General features: G+C 44.2%; 1 protein-coding gene across 5 annotated transcripts in view; it reads right to left on the reverse strand.

Annotated features, from left to right (window-relative positions):
* Positions 1-284: 284 nt before the first annotated feature.
* smg1 (SMG1 nonsense mediated mRNA decay associated PI3K related kinase) overlaps positions 285-18,120 on the reverse strand; it is a 63,544-nt gene continuing 45,708 nt past the window's right edge. For all 5 annotated transcript variants that reach the window (XM_063221617.1, XM_063221600.1, XM_063221590.1 and 2 more), the window contains exons 52-63: positions 17,183-17,339; positions 15,512-15,701; positions 14,167-14,396; positions 13,609-13,851; positions 13,169-13,306; positions 12,495-12,827; positions 9,025-9,252; positions 7,371-7,582; positions 6,193-6,290; positions 5,525-5,701; positions 2,533-2,639; positions 285-1,948 (exon numbers count right to left, since the gene is read on the reverse strand). In XM_063221617.1, the coding sequence (XP_063077687.1) occupies positions 1,871-1,948; positions 2,533-2,639; positions 5,525-5,701; positions 6,193-6,290; positions 7,371-7,582; positions 9,025-9,252; positions 12,495-12,827; positions 13,169-13,306; positions 13,609-13,851; positions 14,167-14,396; positions 15,512-15,701; positions 17,183-17,339 (2,191 nt within the window). In that variant the 3' untranslated portion in view covers positions 285-1,870. The remainder of the gene's footprint in view (positions 1,949-2,532; positions 2,640-5,524; positions 5,702-6,192; positions 6,291-7,370; positions 7,583-9,024; positions 9,253-12,494; positions 12,828-13,168; positions 13,307-13,608; positions 13,852-14,166; positions 14,397-15,511; positions 15,702-17,182; positions 17,340-18,120) is intronic.

Below are 18,120 nucleotides of genomic sequence, written 5' to 3' on the forward strand. Positions count from 1 at the left end.
GTGTAGGACTGAAATTATCTCTGCATACTATCAGTGCTGCATTGCTTTGTAAACATAGGCTATTCAGCAGACTTTGAAAACACACTGAAAAGATACGGCCATAGTAGCCTAAAAACATTTTGTTCATAATAATGGTGATTAATAAATGGTGATCTTAAATTTTCATACTGACATCCTTAAATTTGACTTCGTAGATCACGGCAGACCATCAATTTCAAAAGTAGATCTCGGTTAAAAAAAGGTTGGGCACCACAACCGTAGTAAATGATGGAAAATATACACAATTTGCATTTAGATTAATATTTATTTGGCAAACAAAAGCTGAATAAAATCTTCTAAGAATCAAAAATTATCACGACCACCACACATCACTATGTTTACTTGTTTCTCCCACTAAAAATGTAAAACTAAGTAAGGATCAATAAAAACAGGAAATGCTGCATCCAGGAAGACAGGTCTGTTGACATGACCAACTGGTCTTCCTTTAATCAAATGCAAAGAAAGGACAGGGAGAGTTCTTGCCACTACACACAACAAATACGTACTACAGATGCATATTATTAAGAAATTAGAAGTCTCAAGCACAGTTTTATACACATTTCATCATATTCTTTAGCCTTAAACATCCCTCAACAGTCCCCTTTAATATACTCTCACCCAGAATAAATTGAAAAGCAGACAAGTAGATAATTTTCTTAAATTTGAAGCATTACCTAACATTATGCTTCAACATCCAAAAAATAAGTGATGGTTAATTATGTTTTCTGCAATTTCCACCTCGACTTCGGAACAGCCTTTAATAGCGAAAAACCGTGAGATACATTGAAAGTGTTCAGTAAAACAAACAAAAAAAGCTTGCGAGTCATAAGTGTTCATGAAGAAGGAAAACAAAAAACAAAGCAGTCAGGATTTGAATGAATCTCTTGTTCTTCCAGACGAATTTCAGGCCCTCTGGAGTTTTGAGTCGTTCCGGTCGGCATTTCCCACTTCCCCCCTTTCACGCACTGCTCTCTGCCTTCTCTCCCGCTTGTAGACACATCGATGCTCGATCGCCGCTGGGCTGGGAAACTGCTGCACGACTCAAATCCAAGAGGCCGGGGAGAGGCCCGGAGAGGGCCCGAAAAGAAATAACAGCCCGTTCCCGTGCCCAAGGCCTCCAATAAATCTAGTCCGCAGACCTGCCGAGCTTAACCCCGAGCAGGACCTGACTCTGAATGAGGCCGAGGGAGTTGAGCCATCCTATCTGCCCCCCTCCTGCAGATACCCTGTAGCAAACCCCCTTTTGTAGTTTTTTTTTCTTGCTTTGATGAGTTGACATTTGGTAGTTGTTTTGTCCTCCACTTTTGTTTCATTTTTATTTTTTTGTTTTTCTGTTTGTTGTCGATTACAGGTGGAGGGGGGCGAGGGGGTGGGAGGGTAGTTCCAAATATGGCCACTGTAACCACAAGCAGGGTGGTTCCCCCCCTTCCCCCCAATACTTTACCAATTGCCCCCCTTTTCCCTCCCACCATGTCCCCAGAGAACTCCTCACAGACCCCCTGGAGGAGACACAGCAGGGGTGGGGTGGGTGCAGGCCCTTGTCGTGGTAGAGGTGCTGTATCGCCGCGGTGCAGCTGAGCTGAGCTGAGCTGAGCTGTGCAGAGCAGAGCAGGGTGCTACGGGAGGGCTTGAGGGTGAGGGGTGGGTTGTGCCCCTCATGTAGGGCGCCCCCTATGGGAGGGTCTCCATACCCACCATAACCCCTCTTCCCCGTGTGTTCCCCCGCATGGTGCACTGTGGCTCGGACGCCCCAGACCCCTTGGACTCTGGTGCATTGGTGCGCTTCTTTTTTATTTTTCCTCGCTGGACCAAAGTGATCTGTAGTCCTCGTTCACACCCAGGCGGTCCACCCTTCGTACAGCTGGGCCAGGTTGTCCACATGCGTCGCCTCCTTGATGACATAGTCCACCTAGGAAACGAGAGAGCGAGAGAGAGCGAGAGAGAGCGAGAGAGAGAGAGAGAAGTAAGGAAAGATAGCAATTGAAAAGCAGGGCCCTAAGGTCTACCCTACTGTCCAAAGCTGATTTTTGGCATCATAATTACCGTCTTTCACCCCCAGGAGACTACTCACAATAACCCAAGAATCTAAGCAAAGCAACGGATTCATCCTGTGTGGTTTAGAACAGTGTTTCTTAACTGGTGGGTCGGGACCCAAAAGTGGGACATGTAAGGGTCCCAGGTGGGTCGTAGAGCTGTGGCGTAATCATGTTAAATCCCCTTTTCATTGCCAGTCCCAAAATTGAGACAAGATGCACTGATGAATAGCTGACCATCATTGTTAATACTTCTTTCTGTTGATAGACATGTTAGCATAAAATGCAAATGTGGATGCAAATCATACTGTACGCCATCAATGCATACGTAGTTATCATAGTTTTTATAATAAATTGACCAATTCCTGACAGCGTGACAAAAAAATGGGTCACAATGTAATGTCTGTGTAAAATTGTGGGTTCTGGCAATGATGGAAAGGATGAATACTACAGCTCTTACCTGTTCAGTCACACTCATCCTCCGGTTGGGGTCAACATCTCTCCCCTCCAGTTTGGCCTTCACTCTCTTCCATACACTAACCGCGTACGAGTTCCTCTCTTGCACAGCTGTAGGGAGAAAAGGCACAAAAGGTTTCAAACCTTTCAATATCCGGTGACAATTCATAACTAGACATACACGTATATGCGTGCACAGTCTAAAAGGTTCAGGATGTAAAATTGTAGTATGTTTTTGGGTCTTGAAAGTATTTAACCTTTCCAAAGGCAAGTGCAGCCTTTCAATGACATTTCAGAATTGAAAAGAAGAAGCCTTCACATCAAAGGTGAACCATCCTTTAGGTGAAAGGTGAAACGCATTCAAGTTTCATAATAGGCTTGCTTATCTACCTTGCCCCCTTTGAACTGGGTGAGTAGAATCCAGCAGAGATGTGGATTTGTTACTTGAGTCAGACTTGAGTCACAACTCGACTTGGCTTGAGATTTGACTTGACACTATTAGAAATTACTTGTGACTTGACGACTATTGGCTCCAGACTTGACTTCACAGTTTTAGCTTGCAATGACATGTCAGGTCTACATACATTCAATTTCCTGCATTTCAGTATGACAATATTACATTGAAAACATTACAATTAAATGATTTGCCCTTAACCAGGACCAATAGGCCTTCTCATTGTTGTATTAGTCAAAATTGTGCATAGAATACATGGGGACTTTTAGTAATGGTGATTTGAAGCGTCATCAATTCACCGGAAGAAAAAATAACGACTGCAATGCCATTAGAACGTTGCTGGGTGATTTGATTGGACGCGTCATCAAATCACCTTGGCATGACAGGCGGCATGGAACGGAACAGAACAGCAGGCAGGCAGATAACACATCCGGACAATGTAAATATCTCCATCCTCGAAATAATAGGCCTACTTCAAGTAGGCCTATAGGTTACTGCACAGTGGTAAAAGCCTTGGTGCATTCAATCTAACTGCTTAAAAAAAAAGTTTTGTCCGCATTGTTAATATGCGCTCATTGTCATTACAAATCACCTACAGTATGATAGGCTATCGGAGCACACCAGTCCATGATGTCTACGCCTGCCAGGTGTAGCCTATTAGGCCTGCAAGTTGTAATAACACGTGGTAGGCCTTGCCTACCGTTTTTTGTTTTTGTTTTGCTTGGTTATTAATTTTAATATGCTATTCATATATTGTTTTAAAAGCTTGCTGAATTATTTGAGGTCCGGACCGGATCACGGTGCAGCGGCCACGGACACTCAGAGTCCTAATGGGCTAAACAATAGGCGCACGACAGTGAAGTTGTCTTTAACTGAATCTTGGCTTTATTTTAAGATTATTCAAAGTTATTTGATGGATTGCTGAAGGAGGCTGCGACCATTTCTATCCTCAAACGAGGCGTCCTCCTTGCACTGCTGGCGATGTTCGTGCTCCTCTTACGCAGGTTGCAAACAAGGTAGCCATAAATGCATGCGCTGGCTATCATTACTGCACTTGGACTTGATTGCATTTAAACAACACGAGCAAGAACAAGGCACACCCAGGCAGACTACTGAAATCTAGGCTACTGTCAAGTCATTGTAGATTTCAGCTCACTCCCCAGGCAGTCAGGGCCGCCTATTTTGCATACATTATAAACACAGAATTCCTCTCGAGGGACAGTTGAGACGCGAACGGACAAATCAAATTAAACACTTGACCAAAGTAAGCGACGATAGCCTACATCTTCAAAATGCAGGTCTAACCCAACACCTCCCTCAAACTGGCGAGATGGAGACGGTGGGGTGTCCTTCCCGATGCGCTATTTAGGCCTATGTGGGTTTGTAAGCTATGTTTCACGCAAGTCATTTCTCAACTTCTAAAAACAGAAAGCATAACCTGAACAGCTGAATGCCCAGAAATGCGTGTGCACGGTGCAACTTACCGAGGGGGCTATTTTCCTTTATGTTGCACATGCATTAGAGTCAATGAATGGGATGAAGACCATTTTTAAAAGGCAGCCAGCGCATTTGTTTTATTTAGGCCTATAATTAATCAACTCCTTCTGGCTTGTAGGCATATTTCTTAGGGACCAACAGCAGAGGTCCGGATGAAACGGCTTTTGGTCAAAGACGAGCACGAGAGAGAGCGGGTGAGAAAGCGTGCGCTCTTTGATAAAGTTGGTCGCCTCGCCTTTGGATTTCATGTGATTAAACAGATAGAACATGAGCAGAGATAGACAGGCTACTTCCTTCTTGAATGAGGATTACATTTATTTATTTATTTTCAAAAATAGGCTAAATGTAAGGTTAGGTTAGCCTACCTTCTCATTTTCCGTTTCAGCACTAATCTGAGGACAGCGACAGTTGCGACACGAGCTGCTCTCAACAGTTTGATTTTCCATTCGCTTTTTATTAGCTGTTAAGTAGCTATAGTTTGCGCAATGAGACCCAGGGAGGAAAATGTATGATTGTTATGTTTTTCAACAGTCTACATTAACAACATCAATATGTCTCGGATATCAGCCTACATTTGTCCTAAAACCAGCCACGACTGCTGGCAGCGAGCACTGAGCAGCCAGAGCGCAAGATTCCTTCGAATTCGGTGACGCGTTAACCTGGCAACGATTACTTAGTTTCCCGCAGAGAATTCTGGTTAACTGAGTACGTTAAAATAGCTTTGGCAATCGCGGTTCAGCACATAATTGTATTAAATTAAACGAAATAATGCAAATTACTTTATTTTTCTCATGTAAAATGCAAAATGAGGATAAAATACATGTGATAACAGCACACATTGCCCAGAGGTGAATTCCACTTTAAGGACTTGGGGGAAAAATGAGACTTGGTCTAGGACCTGACTTGGGTTCAACTTGGACTTGGTCAAATGCTTCTTAACTTGTGACTTGACTCGGACTTGATTGGAAGGACTTGAGACTTGGTACCATCTTTGGAATCCACATACACCCACCTACCCATCCCCAGTCCATCCTCCACCCCTCACCTTTGCCAGTCTTGGGGTCCCGTACAGCTCTCTTGGGGCTGGGGGCAAGGCCCTTGCTGGTGATCATGAGGGTGCTAGGTGGCGTGTCGGCGGGGGTGCCCAGGTGTCGGGGGAGCGCCTTCCGAGCGTTCTGAGACATTCCGTCCGTCTGGGTCTTAACGCCACTGCAACGCACTGCTGTGGGAATAGAGTGATGGCCAAGTTCAGCTCAAAGCGACACAAAGTACTGTGCGTTCATATTGTACTGTGCATGTATTTGATAGATAGATCATTTATTGTCTCCGCAGATACAAAAAGACAAAAACACCTCCCAGGACAAAAAGACAGGATGACGTAGGAAAAGACAAGACCCCCTCATATTTTCAAATGGAGTACAATGGTAAAGTGCAGTTATTCAAAGTCCAGGTGTAATGGGTGATTAAGGTACAATTTTACAGTTGGGTCCTTATTTAACAGGGATGCACTAGTGGGCATAAATGATCTACGGGCTCCGTCTGTCTGGAATGAAGGCAGCCTGAACCTCCTGCCTGAAGGCAACAACTCATATGCAAGATGTAAGAGGTGTGACGCATCATAGATAGTACTGCATGTGCCTTTTAATGTTTGCAATACAGATATTTCCTTGTCACCTCAAATCCAGAAACAAATAGACTGCCGGAGCAACCAACCTGCGGCAAAGCTGGTCTGAGCGTTGGAGGTAGGGCTTGCACAGTCACTTCGATCAGTCACCAGAGGAGAGGCGAATCCCACCAGCCCATTGTAAATGCTACATCATAGAAAACACAAGAATTAAAAAACGAACCTAAGAAAACACCACAATTTAAAAACAGAACCTCAAAATGACCTGATACAGAGAGAAAAACAAATGTATTCATCCTGCAGTAAGACAATAAACTAGACGAGCTAGGTTACTGGGGGAAAAAAAAACAGTGGCCTTCAATGTGGATGTGTATAAGTGACCTGCAATACTTTTACTGTTTAATATTTGTTCAACACACATAAAAGGGCAGCATGATTGCATGAGCTGTGCTGTCAAAACAGTAAAGCAGTTAGACCAAACATAAAGGAAAAGGAAAAAGGTCACAATATTTTTCAGAGCAGGATGTTATTTCGCAGTAAGAGGACATGGGTTAAGACAGGAATTTCAAACTCAGGCCCAGGGGCCAAATCTGGCCCATGATGTAATTTTATTTGGTGTACCGTACAATTGGCCCACGCACATCATTAATATACAGTACCATGACTAGAACATCACATTTGGTATGGCACAGGAATATGACTGAGTCCAGACCCGTGTAACATCCCCCACTCATTTACAACAGAATATGTGCAGGCGCATTTGAACTACCATATACAGCTGCGGCAAATATTGAGAGACCACGTCGAAATTTTCAGTTTTCTGATTTTTTTATGGATAGGTATGGGATTCAGTAAAACAGTCATTTAATTCTATAAACTACCGACAACATTTCCTCCTAAATGGCAATATTTTCTTTCGAAATTCGTTCAAAAATTTGCCTGTGAGTATTTAAGTGCAAGTATTTTATCCGCCTTCTCAATATTCCAAGAGTCCAGCCTGCGAGTTCATCCTAAATTTAGATTTTGACCCCCTTGTGAATTTCAGATTGGCTATGTTTACATGAGACATTTAATTCAGAATTAACTTACTTTAATTCTGAATAAAGCTTAATTCCGCGCTGAAAACATCACTGTAAACACTAACAATTCGGAATTAAATGAAAGATTAAAGTAAATTCGACTTAACTATTTAATTCTGAATTAAAAACATCATGTAAAAGTAGCATTTGATATCCCTGAGTTCAAGAAAGCAAACATGGTCCCCCACCTCTGGCTCTGCACTTTGAGCTCCTTGAGGGTGGCGGGGATCTCCTGCAGGAGGTCGGCCTGCTCGGGGCTGCGCGGCTGGCCCATGGCCTGCACCACCGTGAACAGCACAATCTGCAGGTTGTCCTGCCACGCCTTGTACTCCGACAGGAACTGCCTCACGCTGCCCTCGTACACCACCTCCTCTCCCTCCGCCAGCGCGTTCTCCTCATCCTTGACAAGCAGACACCAGAGAGAGAGAGAGAGAGAGAGAGAGAGAGAGAGAGAGAGAGAGAGAGAGAGAGAGAGAGAGAGAGAGAGAGAGAGAGAGAGAGAGAGAGAGAGAGAGAGATTTTAGCATTTTTTTCAAAGCATTTCCCAAAACCATTCATCAACTTTGTTAATGATGGTTAGTAAGTTGGCCAATAGCACTTCTAACTTCCTAGCAATGATGTGTTAGAAAACACTTCCATGTCCATGGTTTCCCAAAGAGTGCTATAGTACACTGCTACAGAGCTCCAACAAAGACTCTCACAGTGAGCAAGCTTCCATTCATTGACACTTACAGGAAATGAAGCCATAATCAGGTTCTGTTGGCTGGAGGCTGTCACTTTAGTAAACAAAAATAAAGGCCATTTCATCAACTTACTTAAAAGGGTACATGCATTTTTTGTGACTGACTATGTGAGAGGTACATATGTGGATTTACATGTAAAAAAAAAAGTGTAATCTAAGCAGTAAACCATGTTCACCCGGTACATGCTTGCTGCAAAATATTCGTGCGCAGGTATATTTTATGCACGCGGGTCAATCTCTGCATGTTGAGGTCACGGTAGAGTCAAACATGTGTAAAAATGTGGAAAACATTACCGAGAGCCCTGCTGCCTATCTAACCCCTGTATGATGACGGCAAGCAAGCAAGTACAGAGGCTTCAAAAAGTCTACACAACCCTCTTTAAATGTCAGGTTTTTGTGATGTAAAAAATGACAGAAAGACAAATACATTTACAGCTTTTTCCAGCTTCTATCTAAACTATTAACCTTTATAATGCAATTGAGAAACAAGCATAAAGCTTTAAAGGGAAACAATAGAAAATAACAAAACTTCAATTAATATGGTTGCAATTATTAATATAAGCGTGTGCTTGGAGAAATTGTCGTTCTGAAAGATTAGTTCCTCTGCATCTTCACCTTTCTACCAGGGGGGCGAAGGTTTTGTGCCACTACCACGGCCCCTGTGGAAATTTTCATAATTCCCTCCTCCCTAATGAAGGCCCCAGTTACAGCTGAAGAAAAACAGCACAAAATAACAATGCTGCCACCACCATACTTTACGTTAGGTATGGCGTTATTGGGGTGATGTTTTGCGCCAAATATACCCTTTGGAATTATGACCAAGTTCAATCTCTAAAGCTCTAAATCTGTAAAGTTTCATTCTTAAACTCGAATCTTCAACTCTGCCCTTAATTTCCTACAGTTTGCACTTACGGTGTGTGGATATTTATGAAAACACATCAGTTTTGGCCTCTCGTTTACACGTAAACTGAGTCTTGGAAATCTCCTATGAAAATTATGGTTTAAACAATATCAATGCGCACCTCTCACAATGGAATGTTTATTTGGAGTCACATTGTGCATACGTGAAATGAGCACCTAATGAAGTATCTCTATTCTACCTTTGCCATGGCACGCAGCAGGTGCTTGACATCAGCCAGCTGCCGGTTGTGATTGGACAGGATGCCCTTGATGGTGTCCACCAGCAGCTGCAGCGTCTCCGTGACGACGTCCAATTGCTGATCGCGCTCCTCCTGTACGGCCCTCTCATTGGACAGGTCCTGAGCCAGCTGCTTCTGGGCGAACGCCAGCCAATCAGAACTGCCTATGGACAGCTCCAGGGACGAGCTCTGCAGAGAGGAAACCAGAGGGGGTCAGATTCCACAAGAGGAACAGGAACATCAGGAACAAAAAACAGCCAAAGGGGAAAACACATTTAATACTTGATATATGCAGACAGTCCTATGTAGGAGATGACAAGAAAAACGAGAACAACAAGGGCAATGGAAACCATCTTGATGCTAATGAGAATTTCAGCTATTTGTGTTAGAACAACAGGTAGCAAAAACGAAAATACTTTCTGCCAAGTCAGAGCTCAAATGAAAATGAATTCCAACGAGAGTGAAGCTGATGGATGCTGACGGACCCAAAGGCGTGATAGCCACACAGCCACAGCAGGTACAGGAAGAGAACGCGGAAATCTGGTAGAAGGGAATTTCAGCCTAAGCCGGTGCCTTCTAGAATGCAACACAATGCTTGGGTACTTTTAGTCAATTGTTTGTGCACTCTGGTGCTGACATGCACTCTCTTCACTCTTCAAACTACTCTGTAACCATGACCATGGCTGTTGTAGCCTCAGGGCAAAGCAGACCTACAGCGCAAACACTATGATTGTCATAATGTACACACTGCTGTGGTCACATGCTGCACAAAATACAACATATGCACCATATACCGAATACTGAAGAAAAACATCCATCCTTTATTACATTTGAGAAGTCTGAGGGGAAATCATTGGCTTGAATGCAAAGACACAAAGGTTTGTTTTCTAGGCTTCCTATACAAAAGAAAATGGTCCCCATATGAAATGAAATAGCTGATAGAAAGATAGACAGGGTGTCTGCAGGTTTTAACAAGTGAAATTTTAGACTTTTTTAGACCTTTTTTAGACCATCATGGGCAAAATTTTAGACCTTCGCGGAGTATTAAAAAATGACATAAAGCCAGATTGTGGTCAATTGTGGTCAACACACACACACACACACACACACACACACACACACACACACACACACACACACACACACACACACACACACACACACACACACACACACACACACACACACACACACACACACACACACACACACACACACACACACGTGCATCTGAATGAATGCAATAGTGAATATTATAAGCATAAAGAGATCTGATCATAAATGACCAGTGAGAAGGTTCGCTTTCACAATTTCAAGTGATCAAAGCCAGCAATTGTCTTTACATTGCACTGACTGAGGTTTTTAAATGCGAATAAGAATGCCATATGTGCAAGCAAGAGGACCTAACCAAGATAGAAGAACAGAACATGAGCTAACACCACTGCTGCCATAAAATGACGTTTATTTGTTTCATCTATTGGAGGTGTCCAAGAGAACGTCTTATGGCAGTTAATACTAATAACAACATAGTTCGAAATTTTGACCAACTCAGCCCTTGTCACTCAATCCAAAGAGTCATGCCTCTTTCGTTTTAGGGGGGTTGTAGCAGAGGTCTCACGCAAGCTAGAGTGTAACCTGCATGGCAGCTCAAGAGAGCGTGACATGAGAAAGATTCTGCCATGGCATGAGAGTCTGTGTAATGCGCAGCTGGCTACGGTATTCAAAATCTAGCGCTCGTTTGATCTAGACGTAGCGTAGGCTTAACATATTTTAAGCAGCATAACGTGAACGCAAAACGGGGTTATAACAGCTAAATCATCCATCGACATAGCATATAGGCCTATCTTATCCATTGCACAATATCGTTTCATGTGCTTTGACTCCTGAGGTCTTTCAAAACATTGACGGACCTAGAGCTAATGAGAAGTGCATGTGACAGCACACACGAAACATTTGTGCGTGGACATGACCGTAACAGCTCAAATGCCCACCAGTTTGCAAATTGCTACCACAGAACCAGTACGATACCAAGGCATCAAACAGAATGGGCCTACAACAAAGGCACTTCCATGGGAATTCGACTGTTAACTCGCTCATAATTTCAGATTAGCCACACACACCGTCGCTACTCTCTTTCGCTCGCACAGACACAATCAAGCTTCGCCAACTTTGAGGCTAACGACTACGCTAGACTGCTAAGCCACGGCCAACACCTGACTATTCCATCACCACCGCAATACCTAAAAATCACTTCTTACCTGCAACGATTCACACTGGTGCTGGCATATTCCCTTGGCTTGCACTGTCACATTTGTCTTCTGTTTTAAATCGACACCTTTCCTTCCAAATAGAAATCCGTTCTTTTTCAATGAGGTGGTGACTGACTTCCCTCATTAGTTAACTTCTTCCAGGTCTTTAAGACAGTCAAGTAGCCTAGTTATCTAATGTATGGCCACCGCAACGCCAATATAGTTTTACAACGTCGTCTAGATATAAACAATGTCTAGATATAACACCACTAACATGGGCTAGTAGTCAGAATAGAGAATCTTGGTCAGACTGCGCGGTGGAAGGGGAGGAGGAGCTACAGTACATTTCCGTATCACATCTGTAGTTGTATTATTGTAAGTTGCAAACAGCAACATGTCATGTAGAACTACACAGACCATAACTGCCACAATACCAGGAAAAAAAGCGGTGTGGAAAAGGACGTAAAAACAAAGCAAAACAGAACAAATAAACATTAATCCTTTGTCGATATTTTGCATTGAAACGTAGGTCTTAAATTACTCAAACTCAATTTTAGACTAAAGTGCAAAAAATCCCTATATTTTAGACTTTTTTAGGCCTAAAATGGATAATGTGTAATTTTAGACTTTTTTAGACTTTTTTAGACTCCGCGGACACCCTGCATAGAAATGCTGGCACTGAAATGATTTTGAAAACATTATGTTCAGGTTGATTTAATGGCAAGTAGTTTTGAACGATGTAGACTGACGAGTTTGTGCGGTCATTTCATAGGTAGTGGTGGCATTCAAAGTGAATGCCAAAAAAACAAAATGTGACTGTGGCATCTCAGTCAGCTGGCGTTCAAAACATACACCAGAAATGTTGACAGCTCTGCACTATAGACAGGGCCGGATTAACGCATAGGCTTAATATCGCTACAGTCTAGGGTTCCCACTTGCCAGAGGGCCACTTGCCAGATTGACTGACCAAAAGTGGGAAAAAAAGGGGAATTGTGATAAGATGATGCAATATTGAAAAATTAGTTTGCCGTGCTGTGTACATATTTGAATCTCATTAATACTCCTCTCCGAAAGTAGCTCGTATATGTCCAGGGGGGCCGCAGAGCAATCTGTAGCCTAGGCGCCCCAGACCATCTTAATTCAGCTCTGCACTGTTAGACCAAACGGTGTGACGTGACGTACCAGCCTGTGCAGCAGCTGCAGCTCCAGCGGTGAGACGGAGGAGCTGAACTGGGCAGCGTAGGTGCAGGTGGCCTGGCAGCGCTTGAGCAGCTCGAAGAGGGCCGCGTCCATGCTGAGGGCCTCTGGGGTGCGCGTGCGCAGGCCCTCGAAGTTCAGGATGGTGCTGCACAGGAAGGTCACCTGGCTGCTGCGCTGGCTCTCCTTCACCACCAGGGTGCGCCGGTCTCCGATGGTCACCTCGAAGTCCTGCAGCACGGGCGCCAGGGCTGGGTTGGCGCCGCCCGCCCACTTCAGACGCTGCTCGATGCTGCCCTCTAGTGCCGCCAGCTTCTCCTGCAAGGCAACACAAGCACACAACAAACAAATGCAGATGAGGATTTTGGGGTGTTTTCTACATTACCCTTTTATAGCAACAGAACCAACCAGTGAAGATAGTTTTGCATTCTGTGCTTTAAGACTACTACCGTTAAGCAATTACATTTTACAGCACACAAGGCGAGAAAATGGATATCATGTTTCAGCAGGCCTATTTTACAGGAAAATGCACACTGCACAAGCTGAAAAAAAAAAGTTTTAAGGGTCACACACGCACAGTCTACAACAACCATTATTCAAAACCACACAAACGAAATCCAAACAAGTTCTTTCATAAATCTACGTATAGCACAACGGACCTGCACGGCGACGATGGCCGCCTCGTCCTGGCTGAGCTTGTAGAGCTTCTTCTTCATGTTGCTGAGGATGATGGAGCGGGGAGGGGGGGTGACCGTCATGGGCTGGCTACGAGTGCCCAACACATCCTCATGCTGCCACTGGAACACAGACAGAAAAACAGGACAAAAAAAGTCAGTTGGGGCTTACAAAAGCTTTCAATCAAAAACACACTACATAAACAAAAGGCATTCTTCCTGCACATAAGAATTAGTCAGAAATACCTGACTAGGGGCTTTTTTCTTCTATTTTTTTGCACTTTGCATAGAAAAATGTACAATATCAACATCAACTCCAAACTTTCAGAAATCCAGGACCTTAACATTACATTCACAAACTCACGAGTTATTCTGCAATGCAACATACAAAGGCAAAAAAGATGGGCTCTTCTAGCCGCACTGACCTGGAACATGGCGTTGTGCAGCTGCAGGCGCTGCAGGCTGACCTTGCAGGCCTCGATGCTGACCTCCAGCCTGCGCAGCAGGTCCAGCTTCTTCCAGGCCGAGTCGAAGGAGCTGGCCAGCACGGTGGCCCTGTTGAGGAGCAGCTGGCTCAGCCTGCCCGTCTGGACGCCTTGCTCCACGCTCTTCTTACACAGCTCGTCCAGGGACACCTTGCCCTCCGCACCAAAGTCCTTGGCCTCCACCTGGCAGGAGAATGACATTTTATAACACGCTGAAGACAGCTTCCCTTATAATAGTGGCTACTAACTACAAGTTTTGAGACGTAGAAATTAGACAGTCCTTGGTCTGTTGACAGACCTCTGCCAAGCCAGCACAGATCACCACCACAAAAGACTCAGTTTGAGCCACTCACCAACATGCAATGAAAAACTAGGTGTGAATACCGCATATTCTGTACATAACGCAATTCTGATTTGTGCAATTCTGACCAGATTCTTGACTGAACTTAGTTACTCTGCATCCTATATAAAGGCAATATAAAAAGGACACCATGTTACCTGTGCGATGAGGTCGGTGCCCAGTGCACTGATGGCGCTGCAGAGACACAGGCCGAGCGCCTGCGTAGGCAGACCAATCAGCATCTGCCGCACGAAGTCAGCTGTGAAGGCCTTGATGGGTCGCGTCATCTGGTCCTCGCTCACCACGGCAGAGCCACGGAACAGCGGCTTCACCAGCGGAACCGGGCCGTTGGTGGCAGGGGGGTCGTCGGTGGGAGGAGGGCAGGTGCCTACAGGGAGAAAAGAAGAAAACAGAATATTAAATTATATTATTATATGGTTGTGACGTCATCTGTCGAATGCTCCATTCATTTCAACGGGGCTCCCCAACGTTCGGACGTCTGTTATTTTTCGATAACGGACGGGTTGGTCTATAACAGACCGCTGTCAATGGCAACAAGACTTTTCACTGCTAAAGCGACTTTTCAACAAGACTCTAATCAGCTGCTGTGATAGACAGCACCCGTTGTCCTGGCTACCGCTGTCAATGGCAACAAGACGTTCACTGCTAAAGCCACTGGCTTGTATACAAGTCAGTGGCTAAAGCGAATGTTTCATATCACTCCGCAGGGGGTCCGGTACGTCTTTTGTCACTCTAATCAGCTGCTGTGATAGACAACACCTGTCCTGGCTAGCCTACCTAGCTGTTGCCTAGCGGTGTTCCACAACGGCTCTGTTTTGTTTTGCACAGCAACAATCTTACCATTAAATAGGTCTAAAGAAATGTCCCCGCATGTGTAAATCATTTAAGTATATCCATATAATAAGCGGGTTAACTTTCGGCGAGTCGGTCGCTTTGTGGAATAGCAGCACTTCAGAGAGAACAAGACCCCTCCGCTCCGCGTCGGGGTCTAAAGATTCTCTCTGTCGTGCTGCTATTCCACGGTAGCGACCTTCTCGCCGAACGTTAACCCTTACGTATTGTGTCAGTGTTACTGCTCTCCAACTCATGTCTGGCATCTTGGTAAAGCCGATAGCTGGTGTTCCTTACCCTCAATTCTTGAAGTTATACAGCCTCAAATTTATTTAGAGAATTGGCATAAAAAGTTGATTCAAAATAATTTCTAATCAGGCCTACTAAGATGGTCTCTTTAAAGTTAAAGGTACCTTTGAGGACCTTTGAGGACAAAAAATGGCAAAGCTGCATGCCTGCCAGGCACCCCTCCTAAACAAGGGTCAAGGGCTTAAGTTTAGGTTTAGTATTAGGGTTAAGGATTAAGTTAAGGTGGAGGGTTAAGGTAAGTGGTTACAATTACTTAATTGCAGCCTGGAGGGAGCCCCTACAGGCATAAAACGCTGTCCCAACTACTAAGAAGGCATGCCGTAAGCCACAAATCTGCCTCACCAGACAGGGTCTGTGAGAAGGAGCTGCAGAGTCGGAAGAAGTCGCGTATGGTCTGCAGCCTCTTGAGGAAGAAGATCTCCTCCAGCACCTGGCGGGTCTGCTGGCAGTCAAAGAAGTGCACTTGTGCTGCCCGCGCCTCCCGAATCACGTCCACCTTACGCCACGCAGCCGGCACGTCCAGCGAGTTCAGCTGTAGACACACACGGAGACGTCAGAGGTCAGAGGCGAGGGTCATAAAACGATACCATTTGTCGACATCGAACTACGTACATATACAAATATATACAGTAGCATTTACTTATACGGGGAAAACATTCATTGTTCAGTGTTTCCCACAGAATTTTTGGAAACTATGGGGGCAGCTGTTGGGGGGGGGGTATTTCACGCGGGGCAATTTGGGGGGTTCACGCGGCGTAAAAAAAAGAAATAGGAGCACAGATAAGAATTTAGGAGCACTGTGAAATTGTTAACGCACAGACAAAAATGGTCTAAGAGAGTAGGCTATACCTTTTCCTCAACACACATTCTACATGAGGGGTGCTGGTCACAGGGCCAGTTTTTCAAAATTCCTCCCATAAAAGTGTAAAAGGGCTGAACAACATATTACACATTTATGTCTATACACATTCATTACATACATATCATACAACTGTAAAACAAAGCCTGGGGAGTGTCAGTAAACTCATCCCAACTGTCCCTTCTCTCAAGGTTTTTTATTGCTCCCAAACCCGAGTTAACTACAACAACTTGGCTAGGCTTTTGATCCCTCTGTCTTTCAAGCACTCATGGTTTTCTCTATAGGATGTATTTACTCCAGGAGGAAAATGCGAAGGAAATCGTTTTTCAAATCGTTTAATAGAAAACGGAAATCGTTAAAAAAAAAAAAGTATAAAAAAATATATCTATTTTTTTTTTTACATTTTCGAAACTATGGCGGCCCAAATTAAACTATGTCGGTGCGCCATAGTTTCCTTAATGTATGGGAAACACTGTTGTTAAAAAAATATTCTCAGTTTCGTTATTTTGTAACCATGCTTACTGCTCCTCTAGACGTCTGTTACAATATAAGCGCATGGTCTGCAAATGCGTAGGGAGTACAAAATCAATTGTCTAGGTTTCTCAGCTGGTCAATGGGAGCTCTTGGAAATACAAACGCAAGCATATACAGACAGTGCTGTGCCCCCCATCTAAACAAACACAGGCAGATGTTTGCTGCCTACTTACTCCACAAACAAAGACAGGTGTGTTCGCTGCTTAACCTCGCCACACTAATACAAATACGCATCCACAGATCTGTCCGCAAGTGTACTGTGCTGCCAAAAGAGCTATCTAAAGGTTCGTTCCATTATCTAAACTTCCGTCTTCCCTTGAACATTGCAAGACTGCACTGACAACAGAAGTTCAATTCATTATCTCCTAAAAGCGCAATTCAAATGTCCTTTTTTTTCATTTGCCAATGTTGAATGGGGATAAGTCACCCAGAAGTTGTTGTGGCTCGGCTGACAGCAAGGGAAACGCAATCATTTTCTCCACGGAGGCGGGGCATGAGCAAAGCGCAAGGCCACAAGCACAGTTCGAGGACAGGAGTTTGGATAATGAAACGTACCCAAAGACATGTGTGCCCATTGTCTGCCATTACCACACAAACACCAGGTGTGCTGTGCTGCCTACCTTCTCCACAAGCAGGCCGAATGCGGTCTCCAGCTGGGCAAACATGCCATCGAAGGCCACCAGCAGCATCTGGCCTGCACTCATCTTGGGGGTCTCCTGCAGGGACGACTCCATGCTGCGCGGCTGGATCAGCTCAGAGTACTGCAGGCGCAACATCCTACACACGTACGCACAGACAATTACATAACACTTAATTAGTCCAATCGCTCAAGTGTTTGGAAAAATCACTCACACAATTATTATAATAATACCCATGTTAATCTCCCACCCACTTAGTTAAACATGGTGCTCAAGACTGTTCATATAATGTGATATGAAGTGTGCCTCTTTAAAGAGTCAATCACATTATATCATATTATCTGGATAACAAACTAGACTGGTCTGCCAATACAGATGCAGTATACAAAAAAGGACAGTCGGCTATACTTCCTGAGGAAGCTACGATCTTTCAATGTGTGCAACACACTCCTCACTATGTTCTATCAGTCTGTAGTTGCCAGTGTACTTTTTTATGCAGTGGTCTGCTGGGGTGGAAGCATAAGGAAGAGGGATGTTGCGCGGCTTGACAGACCGGTGAGGAAAGCTAGCTCTGTTGTGGAAGAGCTGGAGAACTTCACTTCAGTGTCAGATAGAAGATCTTTGAGCAAACTGCTCACCATCTTGGACAATAAGGCACACCCACTCTACAACACAATCATCCAACAAAAGAGTGTGTTCAGCATGAGGCTGAGAGCACTGAAATTCAGGACTGACAGACTGGGGAAATCATTTGTCCCTAGAGCCATGCAACTCTTGTCCATTAAGGACAAAGACAAACTCTTGGACTTTTCTGCATGATCACCTCATTATTTTTGTATCCACTTTATTTGTATTTTATTTTTTACTTATCTTTTTAATCTACAGAGCAAACTGGAAAAAGAATTTCCCCTTGGGAATAA

This window comes from Engraulis encrasicolus, chromosome 2 (assembly GCF_034702125.1).
Source record: "Engraulis encrasicolus isolate BLACKSEA-1 chromosome 2, IST_EnEncr_1.0, whole genome shotgun sequence".
NCBI classification, from domain to species: Eukaryota; Metazoa; Chordata; class Actinopteri; order Clupeiformes; family Engraulidae; genus Engraulis; species Engraulis encrasicolus.